Genomic DNA, 18,780 nt, shown 5'->3' on the forward strand with positions numbered 1-18,780 from the left:
ACTGGGCCGAAGGTTCACCTTCCAACAAGACAATGACCCTAAGCACACAATCTTGACAACACATGAGTGGCTTAAGGTCAACTCTGTGAATGTCTATGAGTGGTCCAGCCAGAGCCCTGACTAGAACCCAATTGAACATCTCTGGAGAGACTTGAAAATGGCTGTCCACTGACAAACCCAATGCCATCCAACCTGACAGAGCTGGAGATGATCTGCAAAGAAGAATGGCAGAAAATCTCCAAACCCAGGTGTGTAAACCTTGTGGCATCATACCCAAGAAGACTGGAGGCTGTAATCGCTGCTAAAGGTGCTTCACTTACAGAAAGTCTTAAGTAGGTCTATCTATCTGTCTTTCTCATATATACAGGGTGGCCCACGAAAAAGTAGCCCACCTCCAATATCTCCAAATCAAACTGCCTAATAGTAAATCTGTCTTAGTTGTCCACAGCAACCAATTAGAGTTCAGCTTTCATTTTTTCAGAGCCCTGTAGGAACTGAAAGCTGAGGTCTGATTGGTTGCTATGGGCAACTAAGACTGATTTACTATTCAGTTTGATAAAAGTGGCCTATTGTGTCAGAAAGATGGTGTTCTCCCTGGAACAGCGAATAGTGATTGTGGAAGGCTACGTGGAAAGCAGATTAATTAACCCCTTAACGCAAAATGCAGTGCATGTACGGCGGGGGATTCTGTGCCAGAACGCATTCTGCCGTACATGCACGGCGGGCTGATCGGTGCAGGAGCTGCGCCCGCCCGATCACTGTAGGGGTCCAGCAGTCTCGGGTAGCCAGGCCCCTGCTGTGGCGGGGACCCGATGTGTGACAAGGCAGCCCGATGCAAAATTCCACGGCACTTCCAAAAATGAATAGTATGTTCATTAGACCAGACGCGACATTTTAGGTCCTCTCTATGGAACCTTTTTCAAGCAATAACAATTGCTATTTCATATCTATCCCCCCCCCCCCCCCCCCACTCAATCTATCTGTCCACATATTTTTTCCTATCTACGTCATCCCTTTAGCGGCATGTCACAAGCAATAAATAATCAGATTTGCTGCCATACAGCCTATGTAAATCCTATAATTTGTCTAGCACTACATATCATTCTTCATTTCCACAGGGACAAACAGCCAAGTACATTTTGACAGATGTCACTGCTTATTTCATTAAGAAGCCGGGTAATATGTGGAACATGGAAGTTTGCTTCCCAGATGGTGTGCTGAAACGCCGGGACCCGGGCTCATTTGCCAGCTTGAATTCCCAGCCAGTGCTGAGCTCCGCAGCAATTCTGCATCAGATGGACTGCCAACTCTACTGGGGTTCACGACGGCTCTGTGCAGTTACTGTGTTCATCAGTCAGTGGGTTTAGTCCTGGAACTTATCTGACGCCATGCACTGTACAGCTGACCGCGGTGAAGGGCAAGATGATAAAGCAATGTGCCATTAAAGCACTGACACAGCATTAAAAATGAACCGTGCCGTATAAAAATCAGGGGTTAATGATCCGTGGGTTATTACTAATTTTGTGGAATTGCTGCCACTGCTCCTTGCCAAGAACAAGAAAACTTCCGCATAATCAAGTTTAATGATTACTCACACTTCGTATATCCAGCTTTGGAAGAACAAACAAAGACTTCACCTCCCCAAATACAATTTCTTGGCTTCTCTTTCATAAATCAAACCAAGGGAAGAAAAAAAAAAATAATTTGTGTCCTGACATTTTAAATGTCAGAATGAATGTGAACTGGAGGGTTTACAATCTGGAACTTTATTTAACAGGACATAAAAATATGACTGTCCACCTGACCAAGTCTAATGGGGGGGGGGGGAGGGGTGGCAGTATGAGAATTGAGGAGGATACCCAAAATGTTACTGAATCAACTCAGGGCTGCCATAGATGGAGAGACTAACCAGTGTTACCCATACATGTGTATAGAGGCTTTGCCATAGGGGGTGCAGAGGCAGAGTTTGCACCTGGGTCTTGGAATCTGATAGGCCTAAAGGCCCTACTGATACATAAAAAGACACTGGTGTTATAAATGACAAATGGTAGGTGGGGGACACTAACCCAGAAGCTTAAAGGAGTTTTCCAACATTTTAATACTGATGAACTATCCTCTGGATAGGTCATTAGTATCTGATTGGCGGGACTAGGGGTAGGCGATATAGACGATATGCTATATAAACGATATAAATCTGGCCAACGATAGAGATTTCGTTTATATCGCCAGATCGTAGTAGAACACGGCATGCGCCGCTCTCGGCACCCACCATGTTCTCCTGAGCCGGCATAGTGGAGAAGGAGGGAGTCCCTCCCTCCCCGCTGTGTGCGGCTGCCGCTGACCACCTATGAGAATAGACTAGGAGGAGGAGGGGAGGGACTGTGGCCACTGTGCCACCAATGAGAACAGAGAGGAGGAGGAGGGGAGGGACTGTGGCCACTGCGCCACCAATGAAAACAGAGAGGAGGGGAGGGACTGTGGCCACTGCGCCACCAATGAGAACAGAGAGGAGGAGGAGGGGAGGGACTGTGGCCACTGCGTCACCAATGAGAACAGAGAGGAGGAGGAGGGGAGGGACTGCGGCCACTGCGCCATCAATGAGAACAGAGAGGAGGAGGAGGAGGAGGGGAGGTACTGTGGCCACTGCGCCACCAATGAGAACAGAGAGGAGGAGGAGGGGAGGGACTGAATACAAACGTAGCCTGCATATGCCGGCCATATCCCATACCCGGCCTCTATTACTGCGCACCGTGATCTGGCGCAATTGACCCCTCAGGTCCTGAGGGGCTAATTGCGGCGGATCACAGCGTGCAGTCATAGAGGCCGGGTATGGGATATGGCCGGCACATGCAGGCTACATTTGTATTCGGGCATATTAACTATATTCATTGGTGGCGCAGTGGCCACGGCCCCTCCCTTCTACTCTCCCGATTCGAAGTATTATGTTAATTGTGCCCCTCCACATGATTAAATCATTGGTGGCAGTGGCCCCAGGGTGGCAGCTTCAGATCGGAGCCCCAGCAGTGTAAGCAAGTCACATGGCCTTGGCACGGCTCAGCCTCATTGAAGTGAATAAGGCTGGGCTGCGATACCAAGCACAGCCACTATACAATGCACGGCGCTGTGCTTGGTGAGCACGGAGAAGGTCACAGCACTCAAAGGAGACATTATCATCACTTGCTGTCTCTATGGAGCTCAACATTAAGTTCCTATCAGTATATCTTTAGAGTGTGGGAGGAAAGCAGAGTACCCGGAGGAAAACCACATAAACGCGGGGAGAACATACAAACTCCATGTAGATGTTGTTCTTGGTTGGATTCGAACTTAGGACCCTGAGCCCCCGTGCTGCTTCTTAAAGGGGTTTTCCCAGATTACTATGGTATTTAAAAGCACATGTAGTTGCTTACCTTATGTACATCTTCCCCATGCTTTTTCTTATTCAGTTGGACTCTCCTGACCTGTTTTCACTATAGAAACCAATCACTCTGACTACGTTCTATCCTGTATGTAGCACTTCCTGTTGCTGTATCCAACCAAACCCATGATGCACTTCTCCTTCCTCTGCCACAGTACCACCACTAACAATGCCCAGCTAGTTTATAGCTCTGCCCACCAAGCTAGTTACATAGACACTCCCCTTTCACTGGACATCACATCACAGGAAATAAGAAAGAGTTGCAACTGACTACAGCCCGGAACGGCAGATAGGAGCCTTAAAGGTAAAAAAAATACATTATAGAATTACAGCGACCTTCAGAAATTATTATTTTAAAGGATGTTGATGCAAACTGGAAAACCCCTTTAAGGGTCCATTCACACGTCCGTTTTTTCTTTCCTGATCTGTTCCGTTTTTTCAGGAACAGATCAGGACCAGATCTGGACCCATTCATTTTCAATGGGTCCTGGAAAAAATCGGACAGCACAATGTGTGCTGTCCGTTTCCGTTGTTCCGTTCCGCATGTCCGTTTAAATATAAAACATGTCCTATTCTTGTCCTGAAAAATCGGATCCTGGTACAATACAAAGTCAATGGATCCGCAAAAAACGGATGACATTCGGATGTCATTCCGTATGTCATCCGTTTTTTGCTGATTCCGTTCCTGGAAACACATAACAAATTTTTTATATTTTTTTTTTATATATTTTTTTTCAAAGAAATCCAAACAACTTTATTTGATTATTGAAATGTATACATGTTTCCGTTTTTTGCGGATCCGCAAAAAACGGATGACATGCGGAAACATTTTCAGGAACAACGGATCCGCAAAAAAACGGACCGTTTTTCAGGATGAAAAAAAACAGGACGTGTAAATGGACCAAGAGAGAAACTTTCCAGATATTAGCTCCTTAAATATAATTCAGATATATGCCTCAGTGACCCCCTAAAAGTGGCAACCACAGTACCCTAGTGGCATTAAAGTGTTCTCAAAACTAGTGAAATCCACGGGCCACAGTGCCCTCAGCCACAAAGCTCCTACTCTTACCTAGGTAGTTTGTGACGCCATCAGTGGTTCATTGATTGCAGAAGGAAGTAGTGGCTGTGTACATGAGTACGCCCATTCAGACTACTGGGCAAAAGCCATGAACTGGTCTCTGCTACCGTCAGTGAACCACCAATGAATCCAGGCGAAAAGTCTACTCTTACAGAAGCCCGGAAGTCTCCCTTTTTCTTCTGGACATTCTGGGACAGTAAAAATGCATGGTTCCCAGATCACCTTCCATTGCCCATAGTCTCATCTTCTCCATTTATATAGAACAGAGAAAGATACTGAAGCTTTCCCTATAGATCTATATGTATACATCAATCTGCTCAGCATCTCCTGCTCTACAACATGTCGCTGCAGATCAGACACCATGTTCAAGGTGCCAGGTTCCCTCTAAAGGGGTAGTCAGAGATTAGCAGAAATTGGAGTCCAGACAGAGGATGGTGTAAGGTAACAAAATAAGTATTACTTGCCTGCTGAATTGCCTGCAGTACCAGCATGGCCATTCCGGAAAAGCTTCCTCCTATCTTTGTCTACAAGGCTGCAGCGCTGACGTTATGTCAACAACACATGACCGCTGTACCCAATCCCTGGCCTCAACAGCATATTTTTTAGGCCAAAAATTAAGTGTACAAGCCATGGCAAGTCATATTCACCATCATAAACTCTCCACTTGTCAAGAACTTACCCTGCCACGCATCCTTGAGGAGTCCATTACTGCGCAGTTGGTATCTCTTTATCGATGTGGTGACCAGCCCGGCTGACAGTGAAGCTAGTCAGCCTATCAGGAAGCAAGGATGCCGGGCCACTTGGTGCCATGTGCTTCCTGAGGCGGGGAGTTTAAACAGGCAACTGCTGCCCTCAGTTGCCTGTGACAGCAATTGTATTTTGCGGATTCGCAATTTGCTGACTGCTAGACGGATACTGTAATGTGAATGTAGCCTGTAGTTTCATGTGGATTCCTGGACTTATGACTTTCTGCCTGTGACTTTGCATCAACTGATACGATTTTGGATATATAATCTCCACTGGCTTTTTTGTTATGACATTGTATGTTATTCCAGGTGGAGTGTTGTGCTGTCAATTATAGACAGAGAGGTTTTTTGTAGGCTAATATGTGACTCCTGGTTTTAGCCCTGCTTGGTATATTATTCTGTGTTTGTTTCTGCCTTGGTTCTTCTGACTGTATTCTTTGGTTTTGACTCGGCCTGTCTGATTCTGTCACTTCAGGTAGGGAACCGTGCAGACCTGACCTCCACCAACACCACTGTCCCTATCTACCTGGATGATCCACCCTAAACGGCAGTCCCCATCTTGGCGATGGTCCCTGACCTGACTAAGTGCGCAGGACCTACTTTAGGGAGACAAAATGAAAGTCAGACAGGCCAAGTCAAAACCAGAGAAAACCATTAGAACCAGACTACCACCATGTATAAAACGTAGCCTTTATTTGTATACACTATAAAAATACCATAGTGTGCCAAAAAGTTAACAAAAATAACCAAAATAACAAAAAGAAACAAAAAGGCACAGGTTTGCCTCAGGTATGAGAAAGATGATAGGGGTCTAGCCCCCGGTCTCACCGTGGGCTTGATACCCTGCCTAATACACAGAATGGCCGCTCCGATAGGGGCGATCCCGTATCAGGAACCTCTTATAAGCCCTAGGAAGCCCTAATAGAGGGATAAGGTGCCGAGCCGATATGCATAGAGATACCAATATACGCAAAATAATAAAGATAAAAATGCACATAGATTATTGATATAATGGTATGTACGGAGGATTAGATATAAAGACTGCCACAATCCTTTAGATCAGGCATGCTCAACCTGCGGCCCTCCAGCTATTGCAAAACTACAACTCCCAGCATGCCCGAACAGCCTACAGCTATCAGCCTACAGCAGGGCATTGTGGGAGTTGTAGTTTTACAACAGCTGGAGGGCCGCAGGTTGAGCATGCCTGCTTTAGATATAAGGATATAGCTTTAGAAGCAGTGTATAATACACTAAAACAGACCTAGGAATAAGCAAAAAACATCAATAGTAGATGTATATAGCAAAATCGTAGGGCAAAAACCAGTCCCTTGTTATACTTATCCTTTAAAACGGCTCATCGGGGGACTAAAGTAGAAACTTAGAAAAGGTCTGAATACGATGTATGAATATAGAATAACTGCCGTTCCACTGAGGATAGATATATAGTCAATGCTCAGGGCTGGTTCTAGCTTTGTTAGAAAGAGATTGTCGTGTAATATATGATGTCGGATTTTAATTTTTTACAATATTCATGGGATAACTCCTTTAAAGGGGATGTCCCGGTTCAGAGCTGAACCCGGACAAACCTCTATTTTCACCCAGGCAGCCCCCCTGAACTGAGCATCGGAGCAGTTCATGCTCTCCTTTGCTCTGCGCTGAATCGCACTGCCGGGAGAAGCCCTCCCATCAGTGCCGGTGACGTCACCGGGCTCCCTGAGCAGCCGGAAGAAGAAGCTTCCGGGCTCCTGCAAGGGACCCGGTACATCACCGAGTCTAAGAAAACAACACTTTTCCTATAAGAAAACGGGGCTTCAGAAACATGTGGAAAAGGTAGGACATGGATGTATGTTATGTATATGTCTGTCTTGTACTAAGTCCTCAATCCCAGACAACCCCTTTAACTTTGACAGCCCTTTTCAGTCTTGATTACAATAGCTTAGTATTTAGGGTCTGCAGCTCCTATGCAGACCTAAATATCTCCATGGTTACAGACAACAAACAAACCATCTGCAGTCTCATCCTGCAAATAATATTCCACTTTTTTCAGATTGCTCCTCCTAGAGACAATCTGGTTGTGGAGGACTGATCCTGGCATGATGAGTTGCCACTGCTGGGGAGCCATAGAGATGGAAAGGAAATCTGGAGTGTTGCACTGTGCACACAGGAATAGCTGAAGATGCAACTTGTACAGCTCTAGCTATTAGGACTGTGGCTGGTAGATCTACCTCTAGTAGCTCAGCATGCCTAAGGCTACTTTCACACCTGCGTTAGGTGCGGATCCGTCTGGTATCTGCACAGACGGATCCGCACCTATAATGCAAACGCTGGTATCCGTTCAGAACGGATCCGCTTGCATTACTCTGTAAAAAAATAAATAAATCTAAGTGTAAGTCAAACGGATCCGTCCTGACTTACATTGAAAGTCAATGGGGGACGGATCAGTTTACAATTGCACCATATTGTGCCAGTGAAAATGGATCCGTCCCCTTTGACTTACATTGTAAGTCAGGACGGATCCGTTTGGCTCTGCATCGCCAAGCGACACTAAAACGCTGCAAGCAGCGTTTTGGTGTCCGCCTCCAGAGCAGAATGGAGGCTGAACGGAGACAAACTGATGCATTCTGAACGGATCCTTATCCATTCAGAATGCATTGGGGCAAAACTGATCCGTTTTGGGCCGCTTGTGAGAGCCTTGAAACAGATCTCACAAGCGGACCCAGAAACGCCAGTGTGAAAGTAGCCTTTACCCTGGGTTCACACCTGAGCGTTTTACAGTGCGTTCAAACGCGCTGTAAAACGCTTAAGACATGAAAACCAATGCTTCCCTATGGGAAGGGTTCACACCTGGGCGTTTTACAGCGCGTACGAACGCGCTGTAAAACGCCCGACGCTCAAACAAGTACTTGAGCTTCTTTGGGGCGTTTTGACGCGCGTTTGTGGCCATAGGACACTGCAGTCAATGACACAAACGCGCGTCAAACGCGCGTTTACTATTACAAAAAACGCGCATAAAAACGCGCGACAAAAACGCGCGTAAAACGCGCGTTTGAGGAACGCTTAGGTGTGAACCCAGGGTAACTGGGCTGTCTAGCCTAGGCGGCCCCTTTAAAATGTAGTTTCCTTTGCAGGGACAGCAGGAATTCTAATCACACTGCAATATCCCGCGCATACTGGACTGATCTCCATTAAATGTTCGATACATTTTAAAGTGATATGCAGACAATGCCCTTCTCACAAACACAACAATAATTCAACTGTAAATACAATCTGCTCCACGCGGAAACATCCAAGTATTAATTATCCCTTCTGTTAGCCAGGAATCCTACATACTGTACTCATTTTTATTTTTTGGGGGGTTGACAGCAGAGAAAATAAAGAAGACATGAAAACATGTGCAGAAAAGAATAGTGGGTCCAAAATTAAACACAAAAGCTACAAATGTATCACTAAACATAAAACAAACAGGCTGACAATATTACTGAATCCTTTGTATCAGGCAACATGCAAATAAATGAATAAACAAGCTAGATGACAGATTCCCAGACTCATCCAGGATTAGAAAAAGGGGCCTGCTGGTTTTTCATAAATGGTGCCACCTTTGCCAGTGGGCTGTGTATGGTATTGCAGCCTAGTCCTATTCACTCAAGCTTCTGAAATGGAAACACTTTAGGCTGCTGTCACATGGGCGTCATATTTTTTGCCCGGATAAGATGCGGGTGCGTTGCGGGAAAATGCGCGATTTTTCCGGGCGAGTGCAAAACATTGGAATGCGTTTTGGACGCGCATGAGAAAAATCGTGGAGAAGCGATGTTAATTATGCTGAGAAGCATTTAGATAAAAGCATAGTATTGAGGATGTGCCATCCAGTTCTTTTCCTTATATTTTAAATGTATTGTGAATCTATGCTCTTTTCCTCCCTGGAGTCTGCATTAGGGTATCAATTCCTACCTCTCAGTTGGAGTTCCTGAGAGCATGTGATAAGGTGAGTTCCACGCCTGTTCACATGGTGCAGTACTGCACGGCGGCCATTGTTGCTTTGGTGCTGTCCTGGTGGGTTGGTGGGTCCCAGTGCCAGGGTGGCTTTGCCAGACAGTGGGTGTGCTGTTTGACTGCTGGGTCCTGCTGCCTGCTGGGGTGGTGCTGCGACATCGGTGGTCGCCGTACAGTGCTGCGCCAAAATTTAGAATAGGGTCCCTCAAATTGTATACTAATGCCTCATGTACAGTATGCAGCATAGGGGTAGGTATACGACAAATTGCGCTGAAAAGCAGTTAGATACAAGCACAGCATTGAGGATGTGTGATCCAGTTCTTTTTCTTATATTTTACAAGTGTTAAGACATTGGCAGTCAATTATCATGTATACCAGAGGCACTCACCTGTCTTACAAGGGCCAGCTGAAGTGACAGATACAAGATAATCTGGGGGTCCTCTGGATCTATTTCATACGCCCTGTAACCAGATAACGAGCTCAAATTATTGTCAGTGCATAACAGTAACCATAACTCAGCTATAACGCTAAAGGCTTTCATTGTAGTTAGTTGTGGGTAATCAGTTCACACTTATGTGCTGCGCTGTTCTATATACAGAAAGAAATCCTGAAACCTGATGGACCCATTATATGTCAAAGGGGGGGGGGGGGGGATCTGATCATAATGGACTCATAAAATGAATTGTAACAGATCAAACAGATCATAATGGGTCCATAATAGATGCTGTAAAAGCAAACACATGATGCTGGTGTGAACAGAGGCTAATAAACGCATAGTGGCAGATTTATCATAACTATACGCCAATCATTCTGGTTTGAAAGAGTAGTAAGCTGCATGTTTGTGACTTTTCCAACACCACTTATGCAAAAATGTTATGTTTTCCTCCCGCCTTAACCGCTTTTCCAAAAAGAGGGCGTGGTGAGCATGGGGAGGGGGCATGCGTCCCCGCCACATTTATCATCTTTTACGCCATTTTTCTGCCATGAAAGAATATTGAATTCTCTGACAGCCAGGGGCTTGTGTAGACATCACTATAGGTACACCAACTGCCAGATGCCAGTGTATGATACATCTGCCCCGTAGAATTTTGTACATCATATCAGTAATTAAATTTTGACAGATGATTCACTATTCTAGCTGTGAGATACCTGAACCCACTACAGATTATTAGTCTTCTTCACCATGCTGACTGTTAACTCTTTTGAACAAAGACATTACAGATAAAGCCTCAAAGTCTTGCCCCGCCCATGCGGAGCGGCTGACATCTTTTCCTCCACTGGATTGAGAACTGGCAGTGGTATCTTGGTGAGAACCAGGACCAGCATATTTCAATTTATAGGTTATGTAGTTCTCTCTACCACAATATAAATTATCACGGCACAGACTGTGAGTGAAAAATAGCGCCTATTAAGTCGAGATTTATCTTCCCCGAAATAAAGAAATGTATTTAGTAAATTTTGTGTCTGGTCTGGTTTTATGTCAGCGAGAGAACTTTCATTTCAAGTGCTTGGTTAAGTCAGATAAGTCCCCGATTGTAGAGAGGTCTCATTATGTGGTTTAATTTAATGAGTCCAATATTATGACCTTAATTCCATGCTTACTTTCAGCTCCACAAAATGAGTGTGATCAAAGGACATGCGATAATTATGTTACCTTTGTAACGCCTGCAGAGCTTTCTTACTCCAATCATCCTGAGTGCTTTTCTGAGTGGCTACAACACAAAGAAATATTTCTCTGAGATCAACTAAACACAATACATTCTCAGCAGGCTGAGAAAAGCAATAAAAGTTATGGAGACACTAATTCACCGGCTAAGTATTTATCTTGGAGGAGTGTGGCGTATAAACATGCGGACACGGTTTATGCACTGTGAGTTATATAATGTAAGACCTGGGTCTGACGTCCAATTCTTCATTGCGGCATGTGAACAGGACACTATGGGGGCTGCCCTGAACTCCTTCTTTCTCTTCTTGATGTAAAAACGCTGCATTTTCATGGGGGAGCTCAGTGCAAACATATGATTACAGTAACTGTATATAATTCTATGCACTGAGCTCCCCCTAGTGGTGACTGCAGGCAGCCAGCTTTGTAATAGATGAAACAGGAGATTTATCAATATATTTATGGCTAATATCAAAACAAGGTGTCTGTGGATCACTACAGCTGGGTAATCTGGATTTAAGGTGCTCTTGGTTTATGTGACCCACCCAAAAACAGAAGAAAATTGCGAAAAACGCCAGTAAAACCAGGCACTCAAATATGGATAGCAGTAAATATAACAAAAATATATCGATACAATATAGCAATATGTTATTACAATAAAATCACATAAATTAAACAACGTATTGATAGCAGCAATGTCTCAACCAAAATTTAACCAGCATGAATCACAATTATACTGTGTGAATGTGAAAAACCGCAATTCTTGTTTAAATCTGAGAAACCGCAATTTTTTTTTGAATCTGAGAAACCGCAATTCCTGTTTGAAATGGATATTATTCTTTCAAATAATCATAAAATCGCATATGACTCCAATGGAATGATAAGTCTTATATGCCGCTCTTTATCAGCGGGGCATGGGTAAGTGTTGCCAGTCCTTTGTAAACAGTCACAAGGACACAGTGCAATAGTGCATCAGGGTGGCGTCCCACCTATTCATGCAACTGTGTCAGTTTTACCTGGCCGGTGTATTCTTATCCTTATCTGAACCTGAAAGATTCGCTGTGGACACGACGTCACCTGGATATCTGCTCACGAGACTCTGTTATTGGAGCTGCTTAAGCAGGAATTCCTCCGGTGTTCGTCGGTCTCAATCACAGCCGTTTGGGAGGGGGAACTACTGTCCCAGCATGCCGGTACAAGGTATAGACCAGGCATCCTCAAACTCCGGCCCTCCAGCTGTTGCAAAATTACAACTCCCAGCATGCCTGAACAGCCTACAGGTATCAGCCTACAGCATGGCATTGTGGGAGTTGTAGTTTTACAACAGCCAGAGGGCCGGAGTTTGAGGATGCTTGGTATTGACCATACGCGTTTCGGGGTTACTTGGATGACCCATTCCTCAATGGTAACCTTGAAGTGTTTCCCCATATCCTTTTATATGAGATCATGGTAAGAATCAAAGTCCGGACAGGAATCTCATCATTCCAGGGAGACATGGAAAATCCGGATTTCCCAGTATAGTCCTTATGTGGTTTCTATGCGTTTTTTTCTTATGCGTTTTTTTTAGAAATTGCGTTTTTTGCGCTATTGCTGCTTAAATACAAATCAAATAACATTCAATGTAAAATTTATTTTAAAATGAATTTAAAAAGCGGTTAAAAAACGAATTACATAATAAAACCCAGCAATCTCTATGGCATAAAATATCCTTATTCGTCCACATCGGCGTCACTTTACTGATAAATATTTATGCCCTAAAATACCATACTCGACATAAGAACAAGGCTTATTAGTAAAGGGGGGGGGGGGCAGAAGTCAAGGGGTTACAGGAAACCAAAAAGTTCCCAATCTGCATTTAACCCATTTGGAACTAGAGAACCGAAGTCAAATATAAACTTAGATTCCATTCTTGACATCTTTTTTATATGATCACCACCTCTCCACTCTGGTGTCACAGTTGTCAGAGCTATGTAGCTAAGACCTGTTGGGTCTTTATTGTGGCATAACTTAAAATGTTTCGAGACAGTATGATTCTCATAGCCTTTACGTATGTTTGCTACATGCTCTGAGATCCTCTTCTTGGTTGAGACATTGCTGCTATCAATACGTTGTTTAATTTATGTGATTTTATTGTAATAATATATTTCTATATTGTATCGATATATTTTTTGTTATATTTACTGCTATCGTGGGAGTCAATCCCTTATTAAATAGTCCTCTCGCTTAATCCATATTTAAGTGCCTGGTTTTACTGGTATTTATGGCTAATAGTTGTCTCACCGGGAATTTCTCTTACCTTGGTGTAACCACATTGAATTATCAGAAATGTAATCCTCAATGCATGGTAACATCCAAGTCAGACAAGAACGATAACCAAAAAGGCACCCAGCATCCAGAAGGGTTGAGAAAAAGCTGAGTTACATTCATTCTTTACCTATGGATGTTGGGTGCTTTGTTGAAGACCACACAGAAGTAACCAGACAAAGCCACACGTGTTAACACAAAGGTGCTTCAGGTACTGCAGGAGGTGACACTACATTTGCTTTTCATGGTGCCCTCTCAGTATAGACTTTAAGGGATGTAAAGCTTTAAAGAGGTAATGTCTTCAAAGAGGTTCTTCGGGCCCCATAATGATATTTTCATCTGCCTAGGTCTGGTACCCCAAACACTGCATATTTCTTTAGCAAATACCAGTTTTTCATGTTAGTGCTTTCCTTCCCCTGTTCCTGGCCTGGATGTTTACACAAAGAACTTTTCCTCAGGTTCCTGCTTGGTTTGCTAATCAAACCCTAGCACACTTTGCTCGGTAATGCTCAACCTGCGGCCCTCCAGCTGCTGCAAAACTACATCTCCCAGCATGCCTGAACAGCCTACAGCTATCAGCCTACAGCAGGGCATGGTGGGAGTTGTAGTTTTACAACAGCTGGAGGACCGCAGGTTGAGCATCCCTGGTCTACAGGTCTTGCTATGCCTGATTAACAACTGACTGATGCACAGAACAGGGGAAGGAAAACAGGTATATAGGCCCCAAATATGCAGTTTTGGCGTACTGAATGATTACAGGACTGGAGAACCCCTTTAAGGGATTCTTAAAGTGTTACTGTCATTCTTTTTTTTCTTTTTTCAATGTATAGGGGCAGTGATGCTGACCATTTTGTAATATACTTTAATTACTGAAATCGTATATTTCTATTACAAATTCCATTATACTACAAAAATGGTCAGTATCACTGCTCCTATACATTACAAGAATAAAAAACAATAACAGTTACACTTTAATATCATGGCATGCAACCGTCGTATGCTGCTTTATAGGCTCGATAGGATGCCATACTGTGATGCTTCGGTGTGGGAGGGAAAAACCACACCGAGCATTGGAGGAAAATCAGGGAATCAGGCCTGAGAAGTAGGGAAGGAAAATGGACACCTAGTGAAAACCCTAACCAAACTCCTGACTGACTACCAGTATGAACAGACCCCAAAGGTAGGTGAGTTCATACGCAGGAATACCTAGAGTCCTATGTAGCCTTATAGGACCCTGGTACTAATGGCAGGGGCGAGACTACCTGTTCCTCCAAAAGGAAGGACGAACAGTAGTCTATTTCAGGCCTTATTACAATGAATAGGGAAATGCAACACACAGAACCCAAACAAAATACAAAAGGAAAAGGAAAGACTTAACTTCAAAGAGGCTATGGAAGTACCAGGAACTCAGCCGAGATCCAACCACATACAATTCACAGGCACAGAAGCTATAAACCACACAGCATAGTGGGAGAAGCAACTATAAATAAGGAAGGTTAAATGACCACAGAAGCAACACCTGGGAGGCAAGGGGTGTGGCCATTTTCAGAAACAACACAGACACCTATTGATCCACAAAGAAAACCTGTCAGATCAAACCACGTGTTGCCAGTCTCACAGACCTCCTGCCACTCACTGTCGCCGGGACGTCTATATGTCTCGGTACGTCCATGACACATATGTAGCCAATGGAATATATGTTGGTGCATATCAATGTTCAACAATTGGACTGGTACACACTCCAGAAGAATAAACTCTATACGCCTGTGTAAAATTGGTGACATAACAAGATGCAAGCACCTCTACGGGAACCATAGAGAAGAAGACTGTATGAGGCCAACAGGGTTTTTACCATCAAATATATCTGTGGGGAAAATAAATGCCATGAATGTCTGATAAATGTCTTGTTGCGTCCATAAAATTGTCTCCATTAAAGGGGCCCACCCCACTGTGAGGTGTGATTCGTGGTTTTGTAGCTGCAAAACTTCCAGCAAGCGGAGAGAGCAACAGGTTGGAGAACACTGCTCTAGACTCTGTGTCCTTACACATCCTCTGCCCAATAGGGCCCCAAAGAATAATAATATAAGTTTGTAAGTGGATCTTATTAAATGCATTAGATGATTATCACAATAAAACCTCAGCATGCCAGAAATAAATAGTACATTATTATGTTAGAATACTTTATAAGAGGGAACGGGAAGATAAAAAGGCAATTAAAAGTGAGATATATTTATGCCTCATAAACTGCTTAGCTGTGGTCCTAGTCAACCTGGGAGTGGAAAATAGTATAATTGTCTCCATCGACCCACCGACTCCCAGAGGTTTAATTACTACACATCTCCATTGAATACAACATACAGCCACTGTTTTAGAACAAACACAGTCGCTGTAATAAAAATGGGAAAAATTCAACAACCGGTGTTGTTATATGTTCACTGTGGTAAGACTGCCTGGTTCCTAGACCTTAGAGGGGTCCTCCAGGTTTTTACAGTTAATGTCCCAGGACAGGTCAACAATACCTGATCAACATTTCACACTCCCGCTGATCATCTGTTTTGCAGTGGATGGGGACTTGTTTAGTTCTGGCAGCAGGTCTACCCTGAAACAGCTGATCAAAGAAAGTGTGGGGTATCGGACCCCTCCGAACTGGTATTGATGGCCTATCCTGAACATAGGCTACCAATATTACAATCCTTGATAACCCCTTTAAGAAGGGAAAAACACAAAATTACACACTTGGGAATAGGGATGAGAGAATCAATTCTAACAGATTGATTTGTCTCATTAGCAAGTTCTTAAATTTGGGAGGGGCTGTCCGCACAGGTGAAGAAACGCACACCTGCCTGTTGATTGACAGAGTCGGACATGTCGCCAGGCTCTAACAATCTCGCACCTGTGCCAGATCTTAAAGTAACGAATCAAGTGCAGAGGCTCTGCTTCCGCTCCGGAAGTAGCGACTGTTAACACAGCGCTATCTGGAAGTGTAGTGGCGCATGCGCAGTGGCTGCTCTGGCAGCAGAACCAGAGCCTCTCCTTTACTCAGAGCAGTGGCGAGATTGTCAGGGCTGGACGAGATGTATGGCCTGGTCAATCAACAGGCAGGTGGGTGCTTCTTAAACCATGGGGACAGCCCCTCACAAGTGGAGAACTGTAGCTAATCAGACAATTTACTAATCCCTTCTCAGGATAGTTTTGGCAGAAAATGTTCTTGTCGTTTCTGCGGACGACTGAGGAAGGTGACAGATTGGTCAGTATTTGTTGCTGGGGAAGAAGACTTTTATGTCCCCAGCAACAGCAGATGATTGGTTTCTTCTGGAACCCATGTAACCTGCTTTTGTATATAAATTAGGTGGCTGTCTCAGTTCACCCAGTTTTAGAAGATGTGCACCCACCCTCCCTCCTATTTTAGGTAGCTGGTATTTGTTGTATTGTCCCAGACCCTTCATTAAGAGTTTTCAGGCAAAATCCCTTATTTCTTGTGTGGGCTCATCAGCTCTGATTAATGGTAGAATTTGATCCTATGGCTACACTCTGTTTTGTTTAAAGAGGTTTTTCCATTATATTTAACTATTTATTACCACCTATCCACAAGGTCGAAGGGGTAACAAACAGTATAAAATCCATTTAGCAAAATGATTTTATTTAAAGGTAACCTGTCACCTCCTAAATGCATGTAAACCCGCCAGCAGTACCTCAGGGTAATACTAATCATACTTTTTATCCTGACATGGGATCGCGCAGTAAAACAGAGAGCAACGCACATGCGCGAGACTTGGGAAAGCGAAGCCGAATTGCGGGCTCTCACTCCTTGCAGAAGGCGTGGTTACCTTGTCTTGAAGCAAGGAGGCCGCTGCCCCCTTTACTTCAAGCTGACATGCAAATTAGCGCGGACGTTGGATAAAAGATCGTTTTCTGACCTTATGCAGCATCGGACTGATTAGTATGATTAGTATCACACTGCGGACTACCCTGAGGTACTGCTGGCGGGTTTACATGCATTCAGGAGGTGACAGGTTCCCTTTAATTATATCTACAAAAGAGATGTGGATCCATTGTGCCAACCAATCAGTTTGACTTTGGACTAGTGCTGAGGACATTATCCTAGCAGTCCTCTGTTTTTTACTCTTTATAACCCCTATACAGGGACCTGACTTTCACTTTACGAGAGCCACCAGGCCGCTACCTCTTGGAATAGTCCCCGTGTAGTTGCCTGTTGACCTTCAGGGCTCAGAGACACCGATGCGTGGCACCCAGGGAATAGGTAATAAACATAGAAAACAGACAGAGGTCAGGCTGACAGAGTACGTGCGAATCCATGAACCAGTCCAAAGGTCAGGGCAGAGTCAGTATGGTGAACAGCCATGGGTCAGTTCAGGCAACAGAGGGTCAGAATCCAGTAAACAGGCAGAGGTGAGTTCACAGGCAGACAACAATCACATCTAGCACTATCTAGACCAGTATCAAGACCTAATTGCTTAGGCAAGCAGTGAAGTAACTAATAACTGTATAGTTATATATGAGAGTTGATTAGCCCATTAGTCAAGCAAATGATCAGAAACGGAATGAACCCTTACAGTACTGCAGGAAAAAGTCTCTCTAATACACACACACAGGAAGAGGCCTTGCACCCAGGAGTCTGGCAGCTTTGCAGAAACTAGGTGAATGACATGACACCTGTGCCCACCCTGGATAGCGGGTTGGCGGCGAGAATGGAGCACCGACAAGACCGGGGTAAATTATAATTGTTTGGTGTCAATTTTTCCTACCTTTACAGCACACATTTTTTTAGCTTGCTTTGAGCAAATATTTAGCACATTTTGATGCAGTCTGTCACATTTTAAGCCAATCCCCTTCCCGCTAAGCCATCCCAATTTATGCTAAACCATGCCCCCTTGTTTAGTGAGCCACAAAAACTCTCTAAAACACCTAATAAATGTGGTGAAAGGCATAAGAACCAGATTTTTGGGACAAGTTGAATTCTGGCACATTTAATTTCATAAATTACTCCCAATCACTGTACATAAAAGCTACTGAAAAGAAGTCTTACCATCAGTAGCCTGGAAGCTGTACACTAGTCCCAAAGCAAGATATCCTTTAGCGAGTGATTCTCCAGCTTCTTCTCCCATCTCTGTTACTTGTTTTGCAAATTTTTCTCCTTCATCCAACTGCAAGACAATACATCAAAACTTGAGCACAGCCATAGATGAAAGAAAATCTTACAGTGTGTGTCAATTTATATAGAAATATATACAGCACTGCTGCTTGGTGGTTGGCACTGTTTCCTTGCAGCACTGTATTGGGGTTGCTGCTGGAAAGTAATCCAAGAGAGAATCCTTCTCCAAGAAGACACCATTCCTGTGAGTGAAAGCAGCCAGAAAAGTAACATTACTGGGAAAAAAGGTTGAGGACCATTTAAAAGATGTGAATGGACTAAGTCAGTAAAGGTAACGCACGCCTACTGCTTTAGACTTTACTACCCATGGTTTGGGTTATATTGGCCATCCCATCTAGGACTGCACCCAGCAGTTGGAAACAGCAGAGAGATACTGAGAATGATTGCACGCTTTGGTTATTTGAGAAGATT

General features: G+C 44.0%; 1 protein-coding gene across 1 annotated transcript in view; it reads right to left on the minus strand.

The window, feature by feature from the left end:
- TTC7A (tetratricopeptide repeat domain 7A) overlaps positions 1–18,780 on the minus strand; it is a 367,921-nt gene that overhangs the window by 164,761 nt on the left and 184,380 nt on the right. Inside the window, exons 13-15 of the mRNA XM_044289765.1 lie at positions 18,244–18,361; positions 10,884–10,941; positions 9,618–9,690 (exon numbers count right to left, since the gene is read on the minus strand). Coding sequence (XP_044145700.1) covers positions 9,618–9,690; positions 10,884–10,941; positions 18,244–18,361 — 249 coding nt within the window. The remainder of the gene's footprint in view (positions 1–9,617; positions 9,691–10,883; positions 10,942–18,243; positions 18,362–18,780) is intronic.

This window comes from Bufo gargarizans, chromosome 4 (genome assembly GCF_014858855.1).
Source record: "Bufo gargarizans isolate SCDJY-AF-19 chromosome 4, ASM1485885v1, whole genome shotgun sequence".
NCBI lineage: Eukaryota > Metazoa > Chordata > Amphibia > Anura > Bufonidae > Bufo > Bufo gargarizans.